We start from the raw sequence: 22,649 nt of genomic DNA, 5'->3' as shown, positions 1-22,649 counted from the left end.
GTGTTTCTCATATAAACACTATGATGAGGGATAGAGATTGAGGACCTTTTGAGTTACTTCCTCCTACCCCCACTTCTATGTGCTCCCCTTCCCCGTCTATTTTCCTCAGTATAGTGTCTTAAAGGGTAAATTTTTCATGTACATATGTTCTCATTTCTGTTCTTCTCCAGTCTAAACAAAAATATTCTGGAGCAGAGTATGTCATATTTTATTCCTTACAATAGGAAAGAGAAAAAAAGAGGAGGCAGAGGAGGTTCTCAGGGGAGAAAGTTTAACTTGGTATATCTCTTTTATTTTTGGTCCAGTCATGGGGCCTGAACTCTGGGCCTAGGCGCTGTCCCTCAGCTCTTCAGCTCAAGACTAGCGCTCTACCACTTGAGCAACTACGCCACTTCTGGCTTTTTTCTTTTTGCTTATGTGGTGCTGAGGAATCGAACCCAGGGCCTCATGCATGCAAGGCAAGCGCTCTACCACTGAGCCACCTTCCCAGCCCCAGGTATATCTCCTTTTATGTACTGTCTTTATATGTGGGGGAAAAGAGTAGGCACTGAAGGTACAAGGAGGACAGAATTGTCTTTTTGAAGTCTGTTCCTGTAATTACCCAATGTAACCTATCATTCTCCTGGAAAGATTTTTTTTAATGAATCTGCCATGCATCAAATGTCTTTAATTTTCTTTTAGTTTTGTGCCAGTACTGGAACTAGAACTCAGGGTCTCACACTGCTTGCTTGGCTTGTTCACTCAAGGCTGGTATTCTAACACTTGAGCCACACCCCCACTTCTGGCTTTTTCATGGTTAATTGAAGATAAGAGCTTCTTGATTTGGCTTCGGGGGTTGGTTTCAAAATGTGATCCTCAAATCTCAGCCTTTGAGTTGCCAGGATTATAGACGTGAGCCATCAGCACACAGTATCTTCAGTTTTCTTGTTAGCCAGTACTGTTCTACTTGTCCTTTAGAAAAAGGCCATACATTATTGGTGACTTCTATTTCACAAGCCCACAGTGATGACTATAGTTTCTCAAATTTTGCTTTGGTAAATTGAAAGATCTGTAAGGACTCAGAAGAATTGAATCACATTTAAAGCTATGTGAGTAAAAACTGATTCATACTCTTTGCAGGTGTATATGCCATATCCCAAAGTAAAATAGGGCCATAAGTGGTTTTTTCTTTCTTGCTATTGTTTCTAACGTATTTATAATATACTATGTGATCTTTTTGTTGCTTTGTATGTTCCTCCTCCACTTATAACCCCTGTTTTCACTGTATTTGATGTCAGTCTAATTTGGGGAGGGGAGGGGAAAAAACAAAATGTTTAAATAGGGATACAGATTGACCCATTGTAACAATGAGATGTACAAGACACTATGTTGAAAAACGAACTTTACAATTTAGGCGGGGGTAGGGGGTGGGGAGTGTAGTTGTGGAGGTGGGAGGAAAGGGATGGTAGGGGAAAAACAAAGGAGGAGGCAACAATGCTTGATAGGAAATGTACTCATTACCTTGCTCATGTAACTGTAACCCCTCTGTATAGTATTTTTACAATAGAAAACATTAAAAAAGCAGAGGCAATGGGGACTATTGATTCTACTGGTATATCCTTCTAATTGAAGCTAACTCATGCCTCTCTAGCAATGAAGAAATGAGGTCCTAAGAGAGTGAATCTTCAAGAAGATATTCTGGACGGCCAAGAAAATAGGAGAAAGGACAGTCTTCCCAGTTTGCTAGCAAAAGGGAAGATTCCGTCTCTCATTGTACTTTTATGGCACCCTTGACATAATAAATCAACCAGTGGTCTCATTATAAAGCAAAAATTCTTCCAATAAGGGCACAAACTGTCATTGCTGTTTTCATGGAAGTCTAAAATCTCTTAAGTTCTTGAGTTACCTATACAGAGCCAATTGCAATGTCATCATTGCTGACAGCCTTTTAGTTGAGGTTAAGCCAACATGGCCAATTTAACTCTCCCACTGCAGAAACCAGGTAATTCCTTCACATAGTCCAATCACTACTCTAGAATTTCCAGGTAAGTAGCACTGGCATGTACTGCTAGGGAGATAATGCTTGTCTAAAAATTGTCTATTCCACTCAATTGGAATTGTTGAACTTTCTTCTGGTGGAAGGAAATCTATTTTGTATTTCCCGACCAGACCTTTTGTGATGGGAAAACACAATGTTTAACCTATGTGATTGGGAAACACAAACAAAATATTTTTGGATACTTTTCTTAAGCTTTTCCTTTAATTCTAGGCCTTATTCAATTTAACCATGTAAACCAGTGAAGAAGAGTTCTAATCCTAAGTGTTTTTACCCTTTAAATATTTTCCAAGGAAATGAAACATACAAAAACTATCACCCTACCTCTTTCTCTCAAGTTTAAACTTTTCTTTCTTAGGACACATAACTATTTGTAATACAATGGCTAGGGTAACCAAAACTTTCTTCTATTTACTAAGCTTTGAATTATTGAAGAGCAGGAAATACTCTCTATCCTTCACCTTTGGGGTTCTATAATCCTTTTAAGCTTTTTAAAGTCAAATGTATTTGTGAATTGCTCTGGAAACCCTAAGGGAACAATGAAATGTTAATGCAGTGAATGTTAATTATAATTATGAAAACTTACAGCATTAATACCTACAGGCAATTAAACTTAGATAGTATGCAGTTCTTGCCTTGATGGTGAAATACTGCAATGTAAGCTAAGGAAATTGAAAAATGAGCAGTCCATGACTATGTATATTTGTCTATACAAAAGGAAATGTAAATATCTTAGCAAAAAATCTTCCAGTGAAAGAGTCACCAAGTCTACCTTCTTCAAAAGAAAAGGAATAAAGGCCCAAGGAAATCTCTGAGTTGGCTGGGGATAGACGTACAAGTAAGAAAATTCTACAAAGGAGACTATGAAGAAACAAAAATTAGACTTTGCTACTGAGATAATTTTTCTACAAGGTACTAAGATCATTGCTGCTAGCGTCAATCTCCTACCCCTTTAAAAAGTATAGATTAGCTGGGCACCAATGCTCACACTTGTAATCAGCCATTCAAGATGCTGAGATCTGAGGTTTGTGTTTGATAGCCCATGTAGGAAAGGCCCTGAGACTCTTGAGCCAGAAGTGAAGCTGTGGCTCAAATGTTAGAGTGCTAGCCTTCAGCAAAAATGCTCAGGGACAAAGGCTAGGCCCTCCTTGCGTTCAAGATTCAGGACACAGACACACACAGACACACACAGACACAGACACAGACACACACACACACACACACACACACACACACACACACACACCAATCATATATTCAAAATGATCTCTTTGTAAATGCTTAATCCCTGGATATGTTAAAATATAAAACAATTCTTGAATACTTTATAGATGTCATCAACAATGTCAGCCATTTTCTAAATTCCACACTCATTATCCTGCCCATGTAATTGTAACTCCTCTGTACAGTATGTTCACAAATAAAATAAAATTAAATTAAAAAATAAATAAATAAATAAATTCCACACTCATCTATATATAGAAAAGGACAAATATCTAGATGGTATAACTCCACTACTATTCTGCATTTTATAAGCTTCATGTCTACCTTTATTGTGATAAATTCCCTTTTCTTCTTTGCCTCCCTTCTATAAATTTATCTATAGTGCTCATTTTCTTGAGTACTATCAGTACTTGCCACACTCAAGTCCCCAAATTACTTACCCCAAGCACTTACAGAAGTCAGTTCTTATAGTACCCAAGTCCCCAACTTAGCAGTGGTATTAGAAATGTCAGTGGCTCTTTCTTGTGTGAAAAAAGTACTATATATTAAATTGGTTAAGGTCCTGAGTTCTAGACTCTGAATGCACAAGTCCAAATCCTTTCTCCTTCACTAGCTATGCAGCTTGAAAGAAGCTACTTAGATCTCTCTGAGCCTATTTCTCCCCAAAGGTTGAACTTACTCATTCATCAGTAACAACGATACGATGATAATGTGATATATGATATACCGATTTTAAGATCAAATGAGATAACACATACTGTCCTTAGAAATAAGTGTGGTACAAAAATTACTCAGAGGTCTTTTTCCCCTTTTGAGAAAAAATGAACAACTAGTCAGACAAAGTTCTAATCCTTTAACTAGAGAAAACACTAGGCCTGAGGAAATCTAGGCTTCAAACAGTTCACACAATGGAGCTCTAATAGCATTGTACAACAAAGACATTCACTGGTGATACAATATAGGCAAGAAATCAGAAGTTGAGTAGCTAGAAAGACACCATATTCTCTCAAAAATAACATGTTAGGGGATTCTTCTACTCTACCTGTCCTCAAAGGTTCTAAAGGCTTGTGGAGAAACATTTTCCTACCCTCTTTTTCTCCCTTCTTCCTTGTGTCAATATTTCCCTCTCCCATCTTTCCTTTTCCCTTTCCTGTCTCGCACACACATACATATCAAACATCTCAATGAAAGGTAAAGAAGTAAGGTAGCAACAAAAAAACCTGGGTTCTAATTCAAGATCTGCTATTAATGGTTACTTGTTTCCCTGTTGTTAGCTTCAGTCTCCATCTGTTAAAAAAACCAAAGGTTTTCAGGAATCAGCAAACAAATATGGCCTGAAGCAGACCAGATGTAGCCAAGCTCATTGATTTCTATCATGTTAATTGCTGTTTACCAGACAAAATGTCAGAGTGGAGACATAGCAGTTGCAAAAGAAACTATGTGGCCCATGAAATAATGAATCAGAAATATCTCCTATCTGATCCTTTACAGAAAAAAAATTCAACCCCTGGAGGTCTTGAAACTGAGTTTCAGTGTCTTAGTGTTTCATGAAGAAAGTTAAGGGGCCATTATGTTAGATGGGTTGAATAACTCTACCACTATGTATCATACTTCTGTACAAAGCTTTGAAAACATGATTGCTTCAGCTCTGTATAGTCGTATTATTCATTCTTGTGTTGTTTTTCTAAAGAATGGATCTCTTCCCCCACCCCACCCCCACCTGTGGGCTACCACCTTACCTTATTCATCTCTTTATTGTTGTTTTGAGACTAACTCTTAGTGTATAACCCAGGCTCACCTCAATTTTCAGTCATCTTGCCTCGGACTCTCCATGCTGTGGTTACAGGCATATGCACCATACCTAGCTAACTATCTTTTTTCATTATTTATACATTATTATGATTAAATAACTTAAAAGTTTCTAAGTAACCTTTGATATTTCATCCCTCATTGCCTTTGGACATAATATTCTGTCTCACAGGAATGCCTTGTGTCAGGAGGTTTTAAGAAGTTAAAAAAAAAAACCTCTAGGGTAAACAGATGATTTTTAGATGACCTCTAAAGGTCTTTGAACTTCTAAACATTTTGTGATTTTTGGAAGTCCTTATTTTAGTTTCAACATTGACCACTATCCAAGAGAGCTAAGCAAAATCGAGTCCTATAAGTATGTATAAGCAGACTTGTTTAGTTTTTATGTATATACATATATAGACACATATGAATTCTATGTGTAGATAAGTATGTAGATAATAGATTAGCTAAAACACATATGTATGTTCTCCACAGGGTCATAAATTATTTATTTTTCCATGTCTTTAATACTCAATGAAGGGAAGGTTCCATGTCTTTAGTATTCAACAAAGGGAAGGTTCATTTGAAAAGTTTCCAAAGCCACAGTAGTGTCTCAAGTCTTCATGTGGAAAATGAGTTTTCTGAAGCATCGATTATTCACTCTGAGTTTCTAATCAAGACAAGTCCTCATGAGCCCTTAGAAGAAGCCAAGTAAATCAAACCTTTCAACCAAATTCCCCCTAGCTATTCAGTGAATGGAGGAAATAATTTTATTTAACTATTCTTTAAAAATGCCAAATTTTAGGAGTGGTGCTGTGGCTCAAGTAGTAGAGTGCTAGCCTTGAGTGAAAAATCTCAGGGACAGTACTCAAGCCCTGAGTTCAAGCCCCATAACCAACAAAAAGAAAAAAAGATACAAAAATGCCAAATTTTAAAAGCTTGTCAAATATTCCCTGCCTTTGCATTCCTCAAGTTTATGTTCTTTCAATGTGTGTTTTTTAAACCATTCTTACTATTTGTCTTGATTTTTAAATGCATTTTCTACCTTCTTCCCTGACCCAACCCTATTGTATCCTAAAGGTCCAGTCTACGATAAGTTCCTTTATACATACCTCTTACTAACAGTTTTCAACTGAGGTTTCCTTTCCTCAGGATATATTTAGCACTGTGTACAGACATTTTGATTGTATAGCTGAGAGTTAGTAGACATCCTATAATATACAGGACAGCCCTTACCTACTATCACCAAAGATTTATCTAGTCCAATATATCTGTTATTTTAAGGTTGAGAAACCATGCTCAACATTTAAGCAGTACTGCATATTTCCCTCATGCCACAATTTTAACAACTACTTACATTCATATTTTGATGCTGTTACAGTGTCTTTAGACACAAACTTTTAGAGTACTACAAGATTCTTCATTTTCATATTTGATATGGTTTCATCTTTCTGCCACATGTCATCTTTTTGATAGTCTAGTCAGAAGCATCACTTACTCCCATTTTTCCAGGCTGAAGATTATGGAATTATTGTTCTTCAGTCTTTCTTCTGTCCACCATATTCAATCTATTTCTATATCTAAATTCTAATTACCATCTCTCATGTCCCATTCTCTTATCTTTTCATAGCCAAGGTAATTAAGTTATTTTTACCATAAATTGTTATAATAATACCCTAAATGATTTTTAAGATGTTGCTCTTTTCTATGTACATGTTGCAGTCGCACTTGTGCACACACAATTTTTCCATCTATGGACAGCTGCTACAGACTTTTTGTAAGAACACATCTTGGCACTGTATTGTTTACTGCTAGCAATCCATTCCATTAGAGCATCAACTAGATGTAAGGCTCATTTATACCTTCTCACCCCTTCTTTAGAGACCACTGCTGCTGTCGTTCAGACCTCAAACCACTGAATGTGTGAGTTTATTGTCACATTGTCACCTTGTTCAGATTAGGCATGGCTCTTAAAAATGCCTTTTCCAGTGTCCTATGTTGCTACTGCCTAAAACTCCATGATGTCTACTATGAGAATGATCAAAGTTTGTATTATTCTGATACTTTATTTATACTTCCTCAAATAAATCACTAAACGCTCCAATAGCTTGTCCTTGAATGGTCTTACCTCATCCTGACTGCTGATTCTTCTGCTGCTTCTCACCATGTAGACACTACAATCACTTTGTGATATTTTATGTATGAATGGATTCGTGAATCCATTCACCATATATTTTCAGAATATTCATTATGTGCCAAACCCTATTCTACATCTTGAGAGCAGGAATAATATAGTGTGGAGCAAACCAAAGCCCCTACTTCATTTGAGGCCAGTATCCCTTAAGTCATTTAATGGACAGACTTTATTTTCCTTAGTAATGCTCTTATAGTCTAGTCCTAGTTCACTGGATACTATGTCCTTGATGACCTTATAATACTAAATAACAACTGTTACATGCAATAACAAAAATAAAAATGCTGTACTATAGCTAAAATGCTACAAATATAAAATACCCTCATGAATGTAGTTATTTCACTTGGTAAACTCAAGATAACAGTTTCAAATCATTCATATTCTAGGTAAACTTTCTAAAAAGGGATCAAAATTGAGAGAAAGAACTAAAGGAAAGCACCTGATTCATGAATAAGATAAATTCTCTTTATTCCAATCAATCACACTTTCCCATTACCCTTCTGCAATAATTTGAACCCATTCCCAAGCATTTGGCAGATCCCTTATTCCCCTTCTGACTCAGGAAAATCTGATCCCTGCAAATGAATACCACGTGATGGCATCTTTTCCTTCAATCCAACAACTGTGAGTGTCTTTCAAACTCACAAATTACTTCTAGATAACTATTTATCTCAAACATTTGCAAGGAAGTGACTTATTAACTTTCCCATTTATTCACTAGTAGAAAAAGTATAGGGTTACATATCTTGTGTTTTTTTAGATTTATCACTAACTGTATAACCTAATCCATCTTCATTTAAATGCCCTAATCTGTGAAAAGATAACACTTGCAGGATTTCTAGGGGATATAACAGTGTATCTGTAAATATTTTAAAAGGTTAAAAACACCGAAGGATTCATAGAGGGAAGAGCAAGCACACTAGCCACATAAACACCAAATATAAAAATACTTTTCTCAACATGAATGATGCCAGTAATGAAGAACTAAGTCCACTGCCCTCATTATGTCTTATTTTTCTGTTCCCTTCTATTACTCCCAACTGTGAATGCTATTTTATAAATGTCACAACTATAGTATACTTTCTTTGCTCTTCTCTCTCATACAACTAACTACATGGTGATTTCTAGTTTGACTTGATTTAACCTTACCTAAATGCTCCTGGCTCCAAGTAAGGGTTCATGCTGAAGCAAGTTGGTAACACTACGCTGGTATTAGCAGGCTGTCTCTGTCCATTGCCAAGAGGCTTTGGTCCACTCGTGGATATTATAAGAACTGAACAGTAAAAAACTATCTCTGAGAACTTGCTACCTACCTCAGGACTGGAAGTCAATTTATGAAGATGATTAAAGAGAAATCAATGTCTCCAACTTGGGGATTTTATAAGCCAGAAACATAGAAAGATGGCAAGAACTGAGCTTGGAGAGGTTACTTGTTCTGTTTTTTTTTTTTTTGTTATCACTAATACTTCATTACTATTATTATTATTTTAAATAGGTTTTTATTGTGAAAATACTGAACAGAGGGGTTACAATCACATGAGCAAGGTAATGAGTACATTTCTTATCAAGCATTGTTGCCTCCTCCTTTGCTTTTCCCCTACCATCACTTCCCTCCCACTCATTCTATTTTTAACACATTGGATAAAGCAACACTATTATAAAGAAAACATGTAGCTATAAATATGAGAAAAATCATCTTTTGATGAAATACCCTTCAACAATATGAACATTTCATCAGTGGAACGCCCTGGAAGTATATATTCACCCAGTGAATATAAACTTTATTTATATCCTATCAATCCTCTAAACATGCACATCCTTCATACTCTGACTTCCATCCAGATCTATAATCCATTCTTTTTTTTTGTTTTTTTTTTTGTTTTTTTTTGTTTTTTTTTTGGGGTCCGGTCGTGGGGCCTGAACTCTGGGCCTGGGTGCTGTCCCTCAGCTCTTCAGTTCAAGGCTAGCGCTCTACCACTTGAGCCACAACGCCACTTCTGGCTTTTTTCTTTTTGCTTATGTGGTGCTGGGGAATCGAACCCAGGGCCTCAGGCATGCAAGGCAAGCACTCTACCACTGAGCCACCTTCCCAGCCCCTATAATCCATTCTAATAACCACTGCTTAAGTTGTATCTTTACCACTAAAGTCCTCATTATTATTTGAAGACTAATTTGGACTATTAGACATAAAGGTTTATGTCTAAGACATCTTCCTCTAATACTGAGAATCAGAAGAATGATTATGGTTTTTGGTATAAATTTGTGCTTGGAAGGAAGGAAGGAAAGAGGTTAGGAAGGAAGGAAAGGCCAAACAAACAAATGACCAAAGGAACTGGAAAGACAGAAAAACATCAGAATAGTAGAAATGAAGTAAAACAGAACAAAATTAGAGAATTCAATGTACTAGCCACAGGGCTTTGGAAAATACATTAAGTACTTCAAGAAGAGTTACCTATGCTATGTCTAAATCATCACCCTCACCACCACTGCCACTGCAATTCAGTAAAGTTTAACACTTAACACTTATGACCCTTCTTCCTGAATCTAAATATTTCCCATTCTATCCTAAAACCAAAGAACAAGGCTCACTAGACCTTTCTGCCAGTACTCTTTCTTCCTGGTCTGTTGCTTCCAGTGCACTCAACTCACTAGCAGCCCACCCGCAGCATCTTCCCTCTTTGATCTTGCCAAGCCCATTTTCCCACCATTCTTGAAACAATTACCCAAGCGATGGCTTCAATGCTGGATTCTCATAAGACTGCAGCCAGTCAGAAGTCTGTGCTGCCCTCAGCCTTGTGAGAGAATATGCCAGGCATCAGTGGAAACTCTTCAGTGAGGTTAAATTGGTAGGGGGTCAGGAAGTTCTGAATGAGAGAATACCATGGTTGCTGTAGGGCATAATTCTTTTGACTTGGAGCTTAATGAGCCTCCACTTCAATAGGACCTACATGTCCTGCAAAACAAGAACAAGGAGGACAGAGCGGCACCATTTATCTCATCTGGCTGCCTGCTGCACAGGTTGTTGATGGGTGTCGAGGCATGGATCACAGTGACTCACCAAGAAAATAGGTCTAGTTATCAACCATCCCACCCAAACAAGATACCTCCACATACATCAGCTAAGAAGGGACCAAGAAAGCATCTGCAAAGAACCTGAAAGGGTTTATTTCAGGAGAAAAGTTTTCTGTGCACCTGATTAAACATTTCTGCCTAAAGCTTAGGGTACAGTGATTGTAGAGAACCTCAGACAAGATAGTTAATGAGAGCAAAAGATGAGATGAATTTCATGGTATGCATCTGAAGGGAGACAATATACATGAATGCCCAAGCTCTTGTAACATTAAAGTACTATAATCTTTCCTTGACTAAAGAGAATATTACCTGACTGATCCTGAACTTAGAAAGCTGAAATGTCCTCTAATTAGGATTTACTAAGTATACTAATGATGTTTGCCCTGGAAGAACATTACTCCTGAGGTAAAAGGAAAGGCCATGAACATATTTCTGAGCTGTAGCCACTGTAATGTTTACACATGACAAGAGGAGATTATGCAGCATATCCCTCTGTCTTCAAGTCTAGACTTCCTTCAGCCATCTCCCTCTCAAGACAACCTGTCTACTTATTAATACTTTTCTTGGATTGGAAGTGTTCACAAATATTATGAAGAAACTACTGAACAATGCTTACCATATCCGTTTGAGAGCTATCAATACCTAATGTTTTATACTTAGACATTTTTACCCCGAAATGACTGGGATGTAATGGGGATGAGTCAAACAAAGCTCAAGAATAGAAAGTTTTCTTTTGAACAGGATAGGAGAGATAGGATAAATACTACCCATGAACAAGTCAATCCAGCTCTGATAGTAGGAAAAAAGTTTTCTGAAAAGAAAAATAATCGGTTTATTTTTTCTGAGATACAATGCCATAACCTTTATGTGAGAACTGATTTGGGTTCAGAATGGAAGACATTATGAGTCTTGTGACACTCTGCTGTATAGAGAAGATTGTATCTTGCTCTCCTAAGCAATGTTTCTACCTATTTTAGCAATAGCAACTCCGAATTGTCTGATTCCCTGTGGAAGTTTGAAGTAAATGAAAAACAACAATAATTGAAAGGCTCATGTGGGATATCTAGCCAATAGACACAATTCACTGGAATCCATCCAATTATTTAGAACTTGTTAAAATAGTAAAGCTACATGTTTTGTGGGAAAGCCTTGAGAAACAACTAAAAATCTCTTCAATGAATGCTCAGTAAAGCATCAGAGGACTGAAACATCAGGTAACTTTTAACAAGTAATGTTCACTAAGAGCTACAGATGAATCTCTTCTTCTTACATGTATTTTATTTCCATGGTTAATAACCAATTATCTCCTATAATGTATCCTCAGACACACATGACAAGAAGGTTGCAGACTTTGTTACTAATTAGTTTCTAATAAACTGTTGATGGGTGTTGAGGCATGGATCACAGTGACTCACCAAGAAAATAGGTCTAGTTATGAACCATCCCACCCTAAACAAGATACCTCCATGTACATCAGCTAAGTAGGGACCAAGAAAGCATCTGCAAAGAACCTGAAAGAGTTGAAAGAAAAGTTTTCTGTGCACCTGATGAAACACTTCTTCCTAGAGCTTAGGGAATTGTGATTGCAGAGAACCTCCAGCTTAAGACAGCAATAGTAAAGGTAGAAACTCAAACTCCCAAAGGCCAGGATACAGAGTATAGAGATATACTGGGTACTAGGCCACATCCAAACCAGAGAAGAAATAGTTAACACTATATTACATAATTTAAAATAGAAGAGTTGATGCTGAATGTTCTCATCACAAGGAAATGCTAAATCTTTCAGATGATGGATAACCTAAGTATACTAAGTTGATCAATACATAATATATAAAATATATCAGAACATCACATTGCACCCTGTAAAAATGTGAAACTATTATCTGCCAATAAAGAATAATGTAAAAAGATACAGGGGTTTCTAAATTTGAACAAAGGCCCACATTTGCTTCTTGGGAATTGAACCAAAGGATGATTCAGACCTGCAGACAGGCAGCAGGGCCCAAGAAAAAAAGAGTCATGAGATACCAGTTTTATTCCTGGCTCTACCCAACAGTGGCCATGTAATTACCAACAGATCTCTTAGTTCCCTTAGCTCTAAACACACACACACACACACACACACACATACACACACAAACACACACACTTTTAATGTAGGTATGATTTTCTTGCAAAGAATAAGACTTTAATGTATAAGGTATCTAAAGACATCACACAGATACAAGGCTTCCTTTTTCAATGAAGCAACCTACTTATTTCTGAGATAGTAAAGTGAAGATGCAAGACATTGCCTGATATTAATACTTTAGGTTAAACAACCTGAAGTTAACATTTATGCAAATCAGGCTAAAGGATATCATGGATTACATGGCACTCCTCCTGGTAAATTATGAGCCCATAACCCAACTCCAATAAGCTTTTCAGCACTTAAAAGGAAAGCAGAGGGAACTCGTAAGTCAGGAGATCTGAAAAATAGGACTACTTTTACTTGGGGACAGGAATCAGAAAACTAATAAGAGCAGGAAAGACATCTTACATACAATAGCCATTTGGGATTAACACTTGTATTTGGTCTCAGGTTCATAAAACTTTTGACTTGCTAAAATACAGGCTCGTTTCCCTTAAAATAACACAAGTTTTAAAGTAGAATTTAGTATGGTGTGACTGTTTTAACCAAGTTACACTTTAGCATCAACATTTGCTAGAGTACACCCATTCCCAGATGTTCAAAACTTCTAAGAGTTGGTGGTACTTCATTATGATGACAACTGACATGCAAGATTAATTAATCACACCCAGCAATAAAGTTCCCTCTATTTCACATGAATACAGTTTAGTGTTGCAATTGAGTAACAACTACATGGAGACTAATCAGATACATATTTAATTGTAAGCTTAATAGTTTGAGGGCTCTTATATTTGTCAAGGGAAGGCTCCGTTCTGATACACTAATACTCGACAAGTTCTCCCCCACCACATAATTATGTTCTAAAAACTAGTCTTTGAGCCACAGCAATGATCTTGGCCATTGTATTCTCTTGTTGTAACTGTGAATTGGGTCATATCTTGTTCCAGACTTCCCAAGAGTGCTTTTATTCCCAAATGAATCTGCCAAATCCAAAAGGAAAAGGTGTGGCCATAAAGATGCATATTTGACCTATTATGAGACTAACTTCCCACTGAGCATGGGAGACAAGCACCATTCTAATTACAAGATACTTGCAGCACTTTAAAATATCTGAACTCATTTTCAAAATAAAGCTTTAAATGATAGACATTCTATTTATCTGCCTGTCTGTTCCTACCTACTTACCTACTTACCTGTCACAGGCTTAAGGCAGGGCTACGTACTAGGAAGAATTTGAGAGTACTAGGAAGAATTTGAGAGTACTTGGATTACAAAAATGAGCAAATGGAAATTGTCCTGATTGTGGAGATTTCCTATTCTAGAGCAAAATAAAGGAACTTTCAGAGAGGAAAAATGAAATCAGAGTTCACTCACATCAGCACAACTATAACTGGAGTAAAAGATGGTACTTTCCTACTTGAAAGAGCACACAATCTGCAAATTCACCAACATGGGAATCAGTCCTCTTCATTACCTAGCTCACTGACCCTTAGGCTATCTGAAAAAAAACCATACCTCTTCTTCCAGCTTCACCACCTTGGCCTGGGCATTACTCAGTGCCTGGTCTCGGATTTCAATGTGCCGTCTTTGGTCCTCATTTGTAGAACGGGCAGTGGCCAGTTCCACCTCCAGCTTCTCCTTCTCCCGCAGGCTTTCTTTATCTGTCAGAACATGTAATGTCAATACTGTCATCTTGGAACTGGCTCAAAGCCTTAACTGAGCAAAACTGATGAACATATTATTTGATAGCCTACTGTTCTATATACATACAAAACAGAAGAGGATATTTTTTCTTTGTATGTTCCTCCCCCACAGTATAACCCCTGTTTTCACTGTATTTGGTGTTGGTGCACTGCATCTTGTATATACACTTCTCTACTTTGGGGAGGAGAAGGGAAAAAACAAAACGCTTAAATAGAGAACATAAGCTCCTTTCTTCAACTTTATTTATTCAAAATGTCTTTGCACTGGAAAAAGAGCAATCAAAACCAATAAAAAGTTCCTGATTTTTCCTCATACTATAAATATATTCGAGAAAGAGAAAAGACCCAACAAAGCAGAGAAAATTAAAGAGTTCTAAAATAATTCATTGCAAAACTCTGTTCTGTTCAGATAAAATCAAGCACTTGATTGAAGTGGTATTTCTTTTATGAGAATATACAATGTGTCAATGTTTGTATGAGATGATATACCAAGATGGTTAAATAAATATTATAGTCTGAATCTGTTCTTAAAAGTTTAAAAAGGACTTTGACTTTAATACCTGCCCTGCTTTGACTTTGTTGACTTGACCATGGACATTATCCCAAGTCCCACCTTTCCTTGGTTTTAATACTGAATAATAGAACCTCTGGTTTCTGATCTGGCAGAAAGAATTTAGAGTTTAAATGTCTATCCTAACAATGACCAAAAAGATGAACTGAAAAATAGACAACTCTACTTAGATTCATCAGCAAAGTGATTTCAGAAGGCAAACCTCTGTACTCAAAATTGGAGAAATAGACAGGTAGACAGGGAGAATCACAATTTAGTGATTAGATTCCCATGAACAGAAACTAGGGAAACCAGCAACAGGCTTGAACCTGAACTATAATTAATGAATTGTTGGAGGCTCAGTGTGGGCAAGCCTGAGAGATAAGTCCATCCAGTGATGGTAGAACTTTGTGCTTTGCTGAGTTTAGCCTCCAGGAGCTCACAGTGATAATCAGAGAAAAATGGCCCTGTTATCAGCAGGAGGGAGGGAGGATAAAGTAACCATTAAGAAAGATACCACAGCATTCTGTTCTTGACAAGACATGCCCCAAGAGAAACTATTTAACCAGAACCTAAACTTTTGAATTTTTTTCAGCTCTTAACTAGTTTGGGGGAATGGTAATACCCAACTCCAGCCTGTTCAAACCTGTCATGTGGGAAAAAGAAAATTCAAATCTAACCACTCTCTGACCATCCTATACTACCCACTGGGAGGAAAAACTGAGAAATATCGGTGAAACTCACAATCCAGATGCCTAAGACCTCTGAAAGATTGAGACCTAATCATAGTACATGGCTTTCTCCCTTCCTGCCCCACATTATTAGATCACAGACCATATTGCAGAGGTAAACTATGTTCTGAACAAACATACAAGGCAAATATTACTCAAATACCTATATACACAGTTCCGCTTACCCTATACATCATGCCCATAACTCGTTAATGACAAAATAAGGCAATGTAAAATATACAATCTGAATAGACAAAGCAAGTATCAGAACCTTAGATGATCAATTCAAAATGATCACAATTAGCATGTTAAGAGTTTTCATTGTAAAAATAGCATGTAAGAACAGATGAGTGAGTAGTATACATAGAGATGTGGAATTCTAAGAAATTTCTAAAAAAACAAAAATTTTTAGTGGTGAAAATTATAACTCAGGCACTAATCCTCTTATTTAACACATAATATTTTAAGAACCAAAATAAGATAATAAATTTGCTTCAATAAAAGAAACATTAGAAAATATGATGAAACACTAAAGGAACTTATTATATAAAGGAAAATTATCGTCACCATGATTAATGGCAACGTACAGCTTCATAAGAAGCCTTTCATTGAAATGTGACAGGTTTTTTTTTTTGGTGGGGGGGTCGGTCATGGGGCTTAAACTCTGGGCCTGGATGCTGTCCCTCAGCTCTTCAGCTGAAGGCTAGCACTATACCACTTGAGCCACAGCACCACTTCCAGTTTACTGGTGGTTAATTGGAGATAAATAGTCTCATGGACTTTCTTACCCGGGCTGGCTTAGAACCATGATCCTCAGATCTCAGCCTCCTGAGCAGCTAGGATTACAGGCATGAGCCACCAGAGCCCAGCTGTGACAGGTTTTTATACTGATTTTTAGAATGAGAAGGTGACTCCCCAGACCTTTAAGAGTAGCAATTCTGTATTTTTAATTTATCAAATATCACATTGCAGCTACAAAGGACCATTGTGTATGTATATCTCATGCCATTCTAGTTTTTTTCCTCTTACTACATAAAAGCTCACACTAAAAACTCAAATGGGAAGATGAGTAGTTTGGATATAAGTTTGGAGGTTTAGCACATTACTTCAAGACCTTAAACCTTAAGGTTGTAGAAGAACCTTCAATAAGGCAGTTCTCTTTTTCTTCTCACCTTGACTTCATGTATATCTATCTGAACAGATGTATCTTGGAAAGAACTGAACATTTGTTGAATACTTACCATATACCAAGTATTGTACGAAGTTAATCCTCAGAACAACCACAAGGCAGTTATAATTTTCTTCTTTATTTTGTGTATAAGAAAACATACATATGACTATGTTGCATAAGGTCCCACAATTGGTAATTAAGGAGTAGAGTCCATAATTAAATCTGGTTTATACAAAACTCATTCTATTATACTCAACTGCATTCTGGGTTGAGTTGCTAGTGTTCTCTGGAATTGCAGAAGCTTACTCTCCAAGAAAGCTTTTCAACAGTTTTTTCTTTCCTTTGGGACCTTGCAGGGCCTTGTCATGCTCTCTTCCCCACTTAGTTCTATGACTATTAACAGACCATCTTCACGTAGTTTGATGTAGTAAATCACCACATTTTAAAATCCCATGATAGAGCTCCTAGGCCACCTGAAATACCCTCTGTACACAGAGAAGAGTAAAAGCTAGCAGATTCAAGGCAAGAATCCCTATGTTTTGCTTGGTTCTGGGAAACTGCTACCCTCATTCTGCTTCTGGGGCAACTGCCACACTACAAATGCAACTTTACAACAATTCACCCACGGTACTGATGACACCGAAAACAACATTTTTTTTACTCTAATCTAAGACTACGGAAAAAGGAGCAGAAGGCTTAGTGCAAAGAGGAAGAAAAAAAATCAGTTCCGGAATGAAAGCACAATACAGAAACCCACGCAGAGAGGCAAATACTGTAACAGAAGATCAAACAAACTTGTAAAAGCTACCTGAAAGCTGCATGAAATGACTTGAAAGGGTCATTGGCAGCCCAGCAAAAATGGAAGACAAGTCCCTTCCAAAGCAAGACTACACAGCAAGAGGCACAGTGAAGAAGGCTGGGGGCAGGGGAAATCAACTTCAGGCATTGGAGAAATGAGAGCAGTTCATCTGTTTCCCCTAACTCATTCTCCCTGTGGACTCAATACACTATGAAGTTTTTATTGCTGCTTTTATTACAGCAATTGGAAAGAATTGGGCATTGTCTAGCTGGGTGGAGTCCATTAGGGACCGATAAAGAAGAGAATTAATTCATTGTTACAGTCCTAGATGTATTTTCAGACAAAGGAAACACTATAATGAGGAAGACACAGCTCTGCTCTGCTCCATACCATGCAACTCTACAATCAGAATCACTAATTCAGGACACAGAAGTGTACTACCCACCCCACTCTTGCAGTCTGCCAATGCATAATGATATCATATAACTAAGGACTTAACTAAGGCAGCCCTGGCTACAGGTTGGAGATTCCAAACACAAATCAACAGGCTTATATATTCATCCCATGTCCACCAGAGCTAGCAGATGTAACCAACTAAGGAAATTCCTTCATTGCTGAGGGAACCCATGTGGACTAATATCTTTTCTTCAGCTAGCCATGATAACAGCAAGAATTCTAAGGGGTTTCTCGGACTTAATACAGAGAGAACCATTTGATATAGCTAGATGTTGCCACAAGCTGGCCCCTTGACCTATGAGGAAAAGAACAGAAGCTTCCAATTTCATGCATGAATAATGGGAAAAATCTAAGTAACATTTATTCTGTTCTGGTTGTCCTTAAAAGCTAAAGAGAACTGTGTAACCTTTTAACATACCTCATTGCCATCAGATATTCATACCAGTTATGGGAGCTTTTAGACTTACTTTTTGCAAAGAGTTGAGAAATGGTTTTCCTTGTGTCCTCTGATCCCTCATACTCTTTCTCTGCAAGCTGCTTGTTGGCAGTCTCTAGACGTTCTGTGGAATTTGGAGACAATCAACATGGCCTCAAATAAAAACTTCCAAGCACATGATGTTTGCCCTCTAAATACTGACCTTTCACAAAACAAGCCAGTATCTTCTTGTCAAACGAAAGTGAGTGACACAAACTTAGATTTACAAATGTGAATCTCAAAACAATACTAGAATATGGCAGGGATCAAGGAAGTACTACTTAACATTGTTAGTCCTAAGTATAGAACTTTAAATTTCAACAAAATAGTCCACTCCTGACTTTATATAAACATACATCACATTAACCAAGGAAAAGAATATCACTATTATTAAGGAGTTGGGGAGGTGAGGAGGGAAGGGATGGTAGGGGAAAAACAAAGTAGGGGGCAACAGTGCTTGATAGGAAATGCACTCATTACCTTACTCATATAACTATAACCCCTCTGTACAGTATCTTTACAATAAAATATATTAATATAAAAAAGAAGTTCTTAAAATCATATCATCAAGTTAGGGATCATGGCAGCATCTAGACCAAGCCCTTTGATTTTATAGCTAATTAAAATTTAAGATAGAGGGGCTGGGAAGATGACTCAGTGGTAGAGCGCTTGCCTTGCATGCCTGAGGCCCTAGGTTCAATTCCTCAGCACCACATAAGCAAAAAGAAAAAAGCCGGAAGTGGCGCTGTGGCTCAAGTGGTAGAGCGCTAGCCTTGAGCTGAAGAGCTGAGGGACAGCACCCAGGCCCAGAGTTCAGGCCCCACGACTGGACCCCCCCAAAAAAAATTTAAGATAGAAAATATTCCCAGGGTCAGTGTTGATGATGGCTTAAAGCAGAAATATTTCCCAGATTCTTCAATATCAAGTGAGGACAAACATAAAAAGGGAGAAATAAGGCCTAAAAATAACAGACAGCATTGCTATTTTAAAGCTTGTACAAGCAAAAGGCATTCCTGATAGATCTATAAAGGAAGAAATGCTGAACCAAATCATGGGAGTGGACAAGTGGGTTCAAACTTCCTTAGTCATGACTAACTGCCACTTAGATCAGCCATCTTCAAACTATTATTTCATTCACACACACACACACACACACACACACACACACACACACACACACACACACACACACACACACACACACACACACACACACACACACACACACACCATCCTGGTATAGGTCTTATAATTTTTCTGACCCTACCAATGGGTTAGACAAACCCAAATAGACTGACTCCTTCCTCAGCCCTTTCTATCACTACTTTGTAACTATCTCAGAAACATAAAGCCAAAAGCTTGGTTTGGTGGTCTATGTCTGTAATTTCAGAACACAGGATTTGGAGCAAGAAGACCATGAGTTTGAGGACAGCCTAGTCTACACAAAAGAACTACAAAGTAAAGCCCCTTTGTTCTCTTACCTCTCAGATCCCTATTGAAGTCATGCATTCTCCGAATCTCGCCTTCCAGCTTATTCCTCATGGCTTTCTCCAGAGCTTCTCTTTTAGAGGAAGACTTCACAAGGTTCTCATATGCCTCCGAGACACGCTGGATTTCCGTCTCCACCTTAACATAATAAGAAAGATGGTGATGATGATGGTAGAATGTTGATGGAGAAGATAGTCTGGAAACATGCAAAATCTCAGTGACACTTTCTGCCAGGGCTTACAAATGGCCAGGCCTCAAGCATAACACAGACAGAAGTAAAGATTTCAAAGATGACTTTCCAAGTTCAACCACAAGCTCAGCAAATTAACTCACTATTTCATGAGATTTCTTCAGAAAAGGCTATTGCTATAACTATCCTGCTCTACCTATTTAAATACTTTCCACTTTCAAAGAAAGTGATGATAGTATAAACTTCACAATAGGATTAGAAATGATTTCTGAAAACAAATTTATCAACTTTGAAAATGTTAATAACAATGTATACTGTATGCAAAAATTTCAGAGCATTCTAAGAGTTTTCACATGCTCATTTCAAGTTACCCTGACATCTGCCTAGGCAACGAAGTGAAAGTAAAATTGCCTTTCCCAAGAGCAAGTTAGAGGCAGAGATAACCCTTAAAAAACTGAAATTTTAGTGTCATGAAGTATAATTTCATTCAATTTAAGGGACATTTAATCAAGAACCCAGTTAAAAGCTGGTTAACTGGGGTGTAGAAATATGAATGATTATAGTCACATTATCCTCAAGCTCAAGGAGCTTTGAATATATTCAAATCAAAGAACAGAGGTCAAGATATACCTTTAAGATGGTCCAAATTGTTTATCCAGACCTGTTGACATTGCAAAAGAAGCAGGGAGTAGCATAAGGGAGTGTGATAGAGGAAGGTGAGTTTGACCTGGATACATTGTATAAATGTATGGAAATGACACAATAAACCCTTCCTTTACAATTAATGTATGCTTATAAAAATCATATAAAGAACTAATAGTATTATAAATCACCAAGAATGAATAAATGTTATTCATGGTTGGAGAAGGAAAGTAAAATGATTTCAGGGAGAGGTGGCATTTAGAGTCAGATCCTCAATGTTGGGTCAGATTTCAATGGACAGAGGTGAGGGGGATATTCTATTCTGAGTGAGCAAATTCCCAGAATGACTAGTAGTCTCATTTTGCTGGACACTGTGGTGTAGGCAGAAGGAAGCTAGAGAAATATGGCGATCAAGATAGATGGAGTCAGATGATTAAAAGGTTTTCATGTGAGGCATGTGAACTTTTTTAGCTGAAATTCATGATTAGATTTGTGTTTTATGACCCTCCTGTAGATCTTGTCAAATTAAAGATAAAATTTAAGATAAAGGGACCTGCTAAAATCAGCTAGAAAACAAGAAATTAGACTCCAGAGTCTCTCTAATCAGTAGAGCTCCACTGCACACATAAAAACCAAAGATTATTTGCATATAATTTGTATAAGACAAATAAACTGTTGGCCTATTAAGCAATTTTCAAATTAAGCTTGACTCCTGCAACCATTCTGCATTTCTTCTCAGTTTTCTACTATCATCTTTATAGAAATCTCAGGGTGCTTTGTGGGGAGAAATACCAGGTACCCAGTGAGAAATTGGAGAGAAAGGTAAGGTTACCAAACAACTCAGGTTCAGCCTGTCCCTATCTCCAAAATCCTTCCAGTGCCTTCAAACAAATGAGTCTTATATCACTGAAAAAAGCAGACTTGAAAGTGTTTTGCTTCTTGCATATGGCACCATAATAGCAGCACAAAGGTGAAAATTGGTGAATGACCTTTAGAGCCAGATCTATCATGCCTGTGCCTAATGAAGCTTTGGCATAAAATTCAAGTGCTAGGTGGAGAAAATAAATATTTTCATTTCAAAAAGTAAGCTTGATGCTCATTACTCTACATAGTCTTGAGAGAATGGTGAAGGCTTCCCACTTCCTTGTGTCCTACTTCTTCACACATGCCACATCTGGAAGACAGTTCCTTTACCAAGGTACTCAGACTACTACACCAAGACCTGGTACTCATTTCTCTCCATCTTTGTGAAGATACTATCCCTTTCAGAAGGGAAGGGCAAGCCACACATGAATCAATATGGTGTTCCAGGAAAAAAAAAACTTGTAGGGTGACAGAACCACTAGCTTGGCCTGGGAAATTGCAGGGCAGGGTGGGTAGGGGGGGATGACAATGACTTCTAGACTTACATTGTTTACTTATTACCATCATGAACATCAGGTACTGCAATATATTTCGAGAACCATCTGGTGTCTACCTTATGCTCCCACTTTCTTTTTCCTCTTTACCATTACCTGTACTTGCCTTCCACTTCAGAGTTGGCCCAGATTCCCATTTCTCCTGACACTTACACAGTGCCAATGGTACTTATTTGTATCAACTTTCCACATCGAGCAAACAAAAAACAATGAAAAGCTATTCTTATCCTCTTCCTTGTCTCCCACTCTAGTCCCTAAAATGACCAAATAGATTCTTTGGTAAAGAGCCATCATTAATTACATCAAAGATGGGGCCAAGGTAACCTTGAACTAAGACTATAGAGAAGGATGTTAACTATATAAATCTAGTCACCCATACATTTCTTGTACATGTGGATAGAATTTCTTGTGCCAATATAATATGGGACAATGGTAGAGTTAAATTCAGAAGAACAAAAAGAAACCACTCTTTTTGCATCCCTCCCCCATAGCTTCCATCTAGATATGAAAAAAATGAGAAGACGCAGTTTTGCCACATAGAACTACTTTGCTGATTACAAGCCTTTTTCTACTTTAGGG

The 22,649-nt window shown here is 37.6% G+C and overlaps 1 protein-coding gene across 7 annotated transcripts in view; it reads right to left on the bottom strand.

Annotated features, from left to right (window-relative positions):
- The window catches only part of Amot (angiomotin), a 67,036-nt gene that overhangs the window by 16,225 nt on the left and 28,162 nt on the right, over nucleotides 1-22,649 (bottom strand). For all 7 annotated transcript variants that reach the window (XM_070039885.1, XM_070039888.1, XM_070039884.1 and 4 more), the window contains 3 exons: nucleotides 19,814-19,958; nucleotides 18,325-18,417; nucleotides 13,963-14,108 (listed from right to left, as the gene is read on the bottom strand). In XM_070039885.1, the coding sequence (XP_069895986.1) occupies nucleotides 13,963-14,108; nucleotides 18,325-18,417; nucleotides 19,814-19,958 (384 nt within the window). The remainder of the gene's footprint in view (nucleotides 1-13,962; nucleotides 14,109-18,324; nucleotides 18,418-19,813; nucleotides 19,959-22,649) is intronic.

Source organism: Dipodomys merriami, unplaced genomic scaffold (genome assembly GCF_024711535.1).
Source record: "Dipodomys merriami isolate MVZ:Mamm:240054 unplaced genomic scaffold, mDipMer1.0.p SCAF_3, whole genome shotgun sequence".
Lineage (NCBI taxonomy): Eukaryota > Metazoa > Chordata > Mammalia > Rodentia > Heteromyidae > Dipodomys > Dipodomys merriami.
Note: the sequence above shows the minus strand (reverse complement) of the source record. Positions and strands in the feature narration are given on the sequence as shown.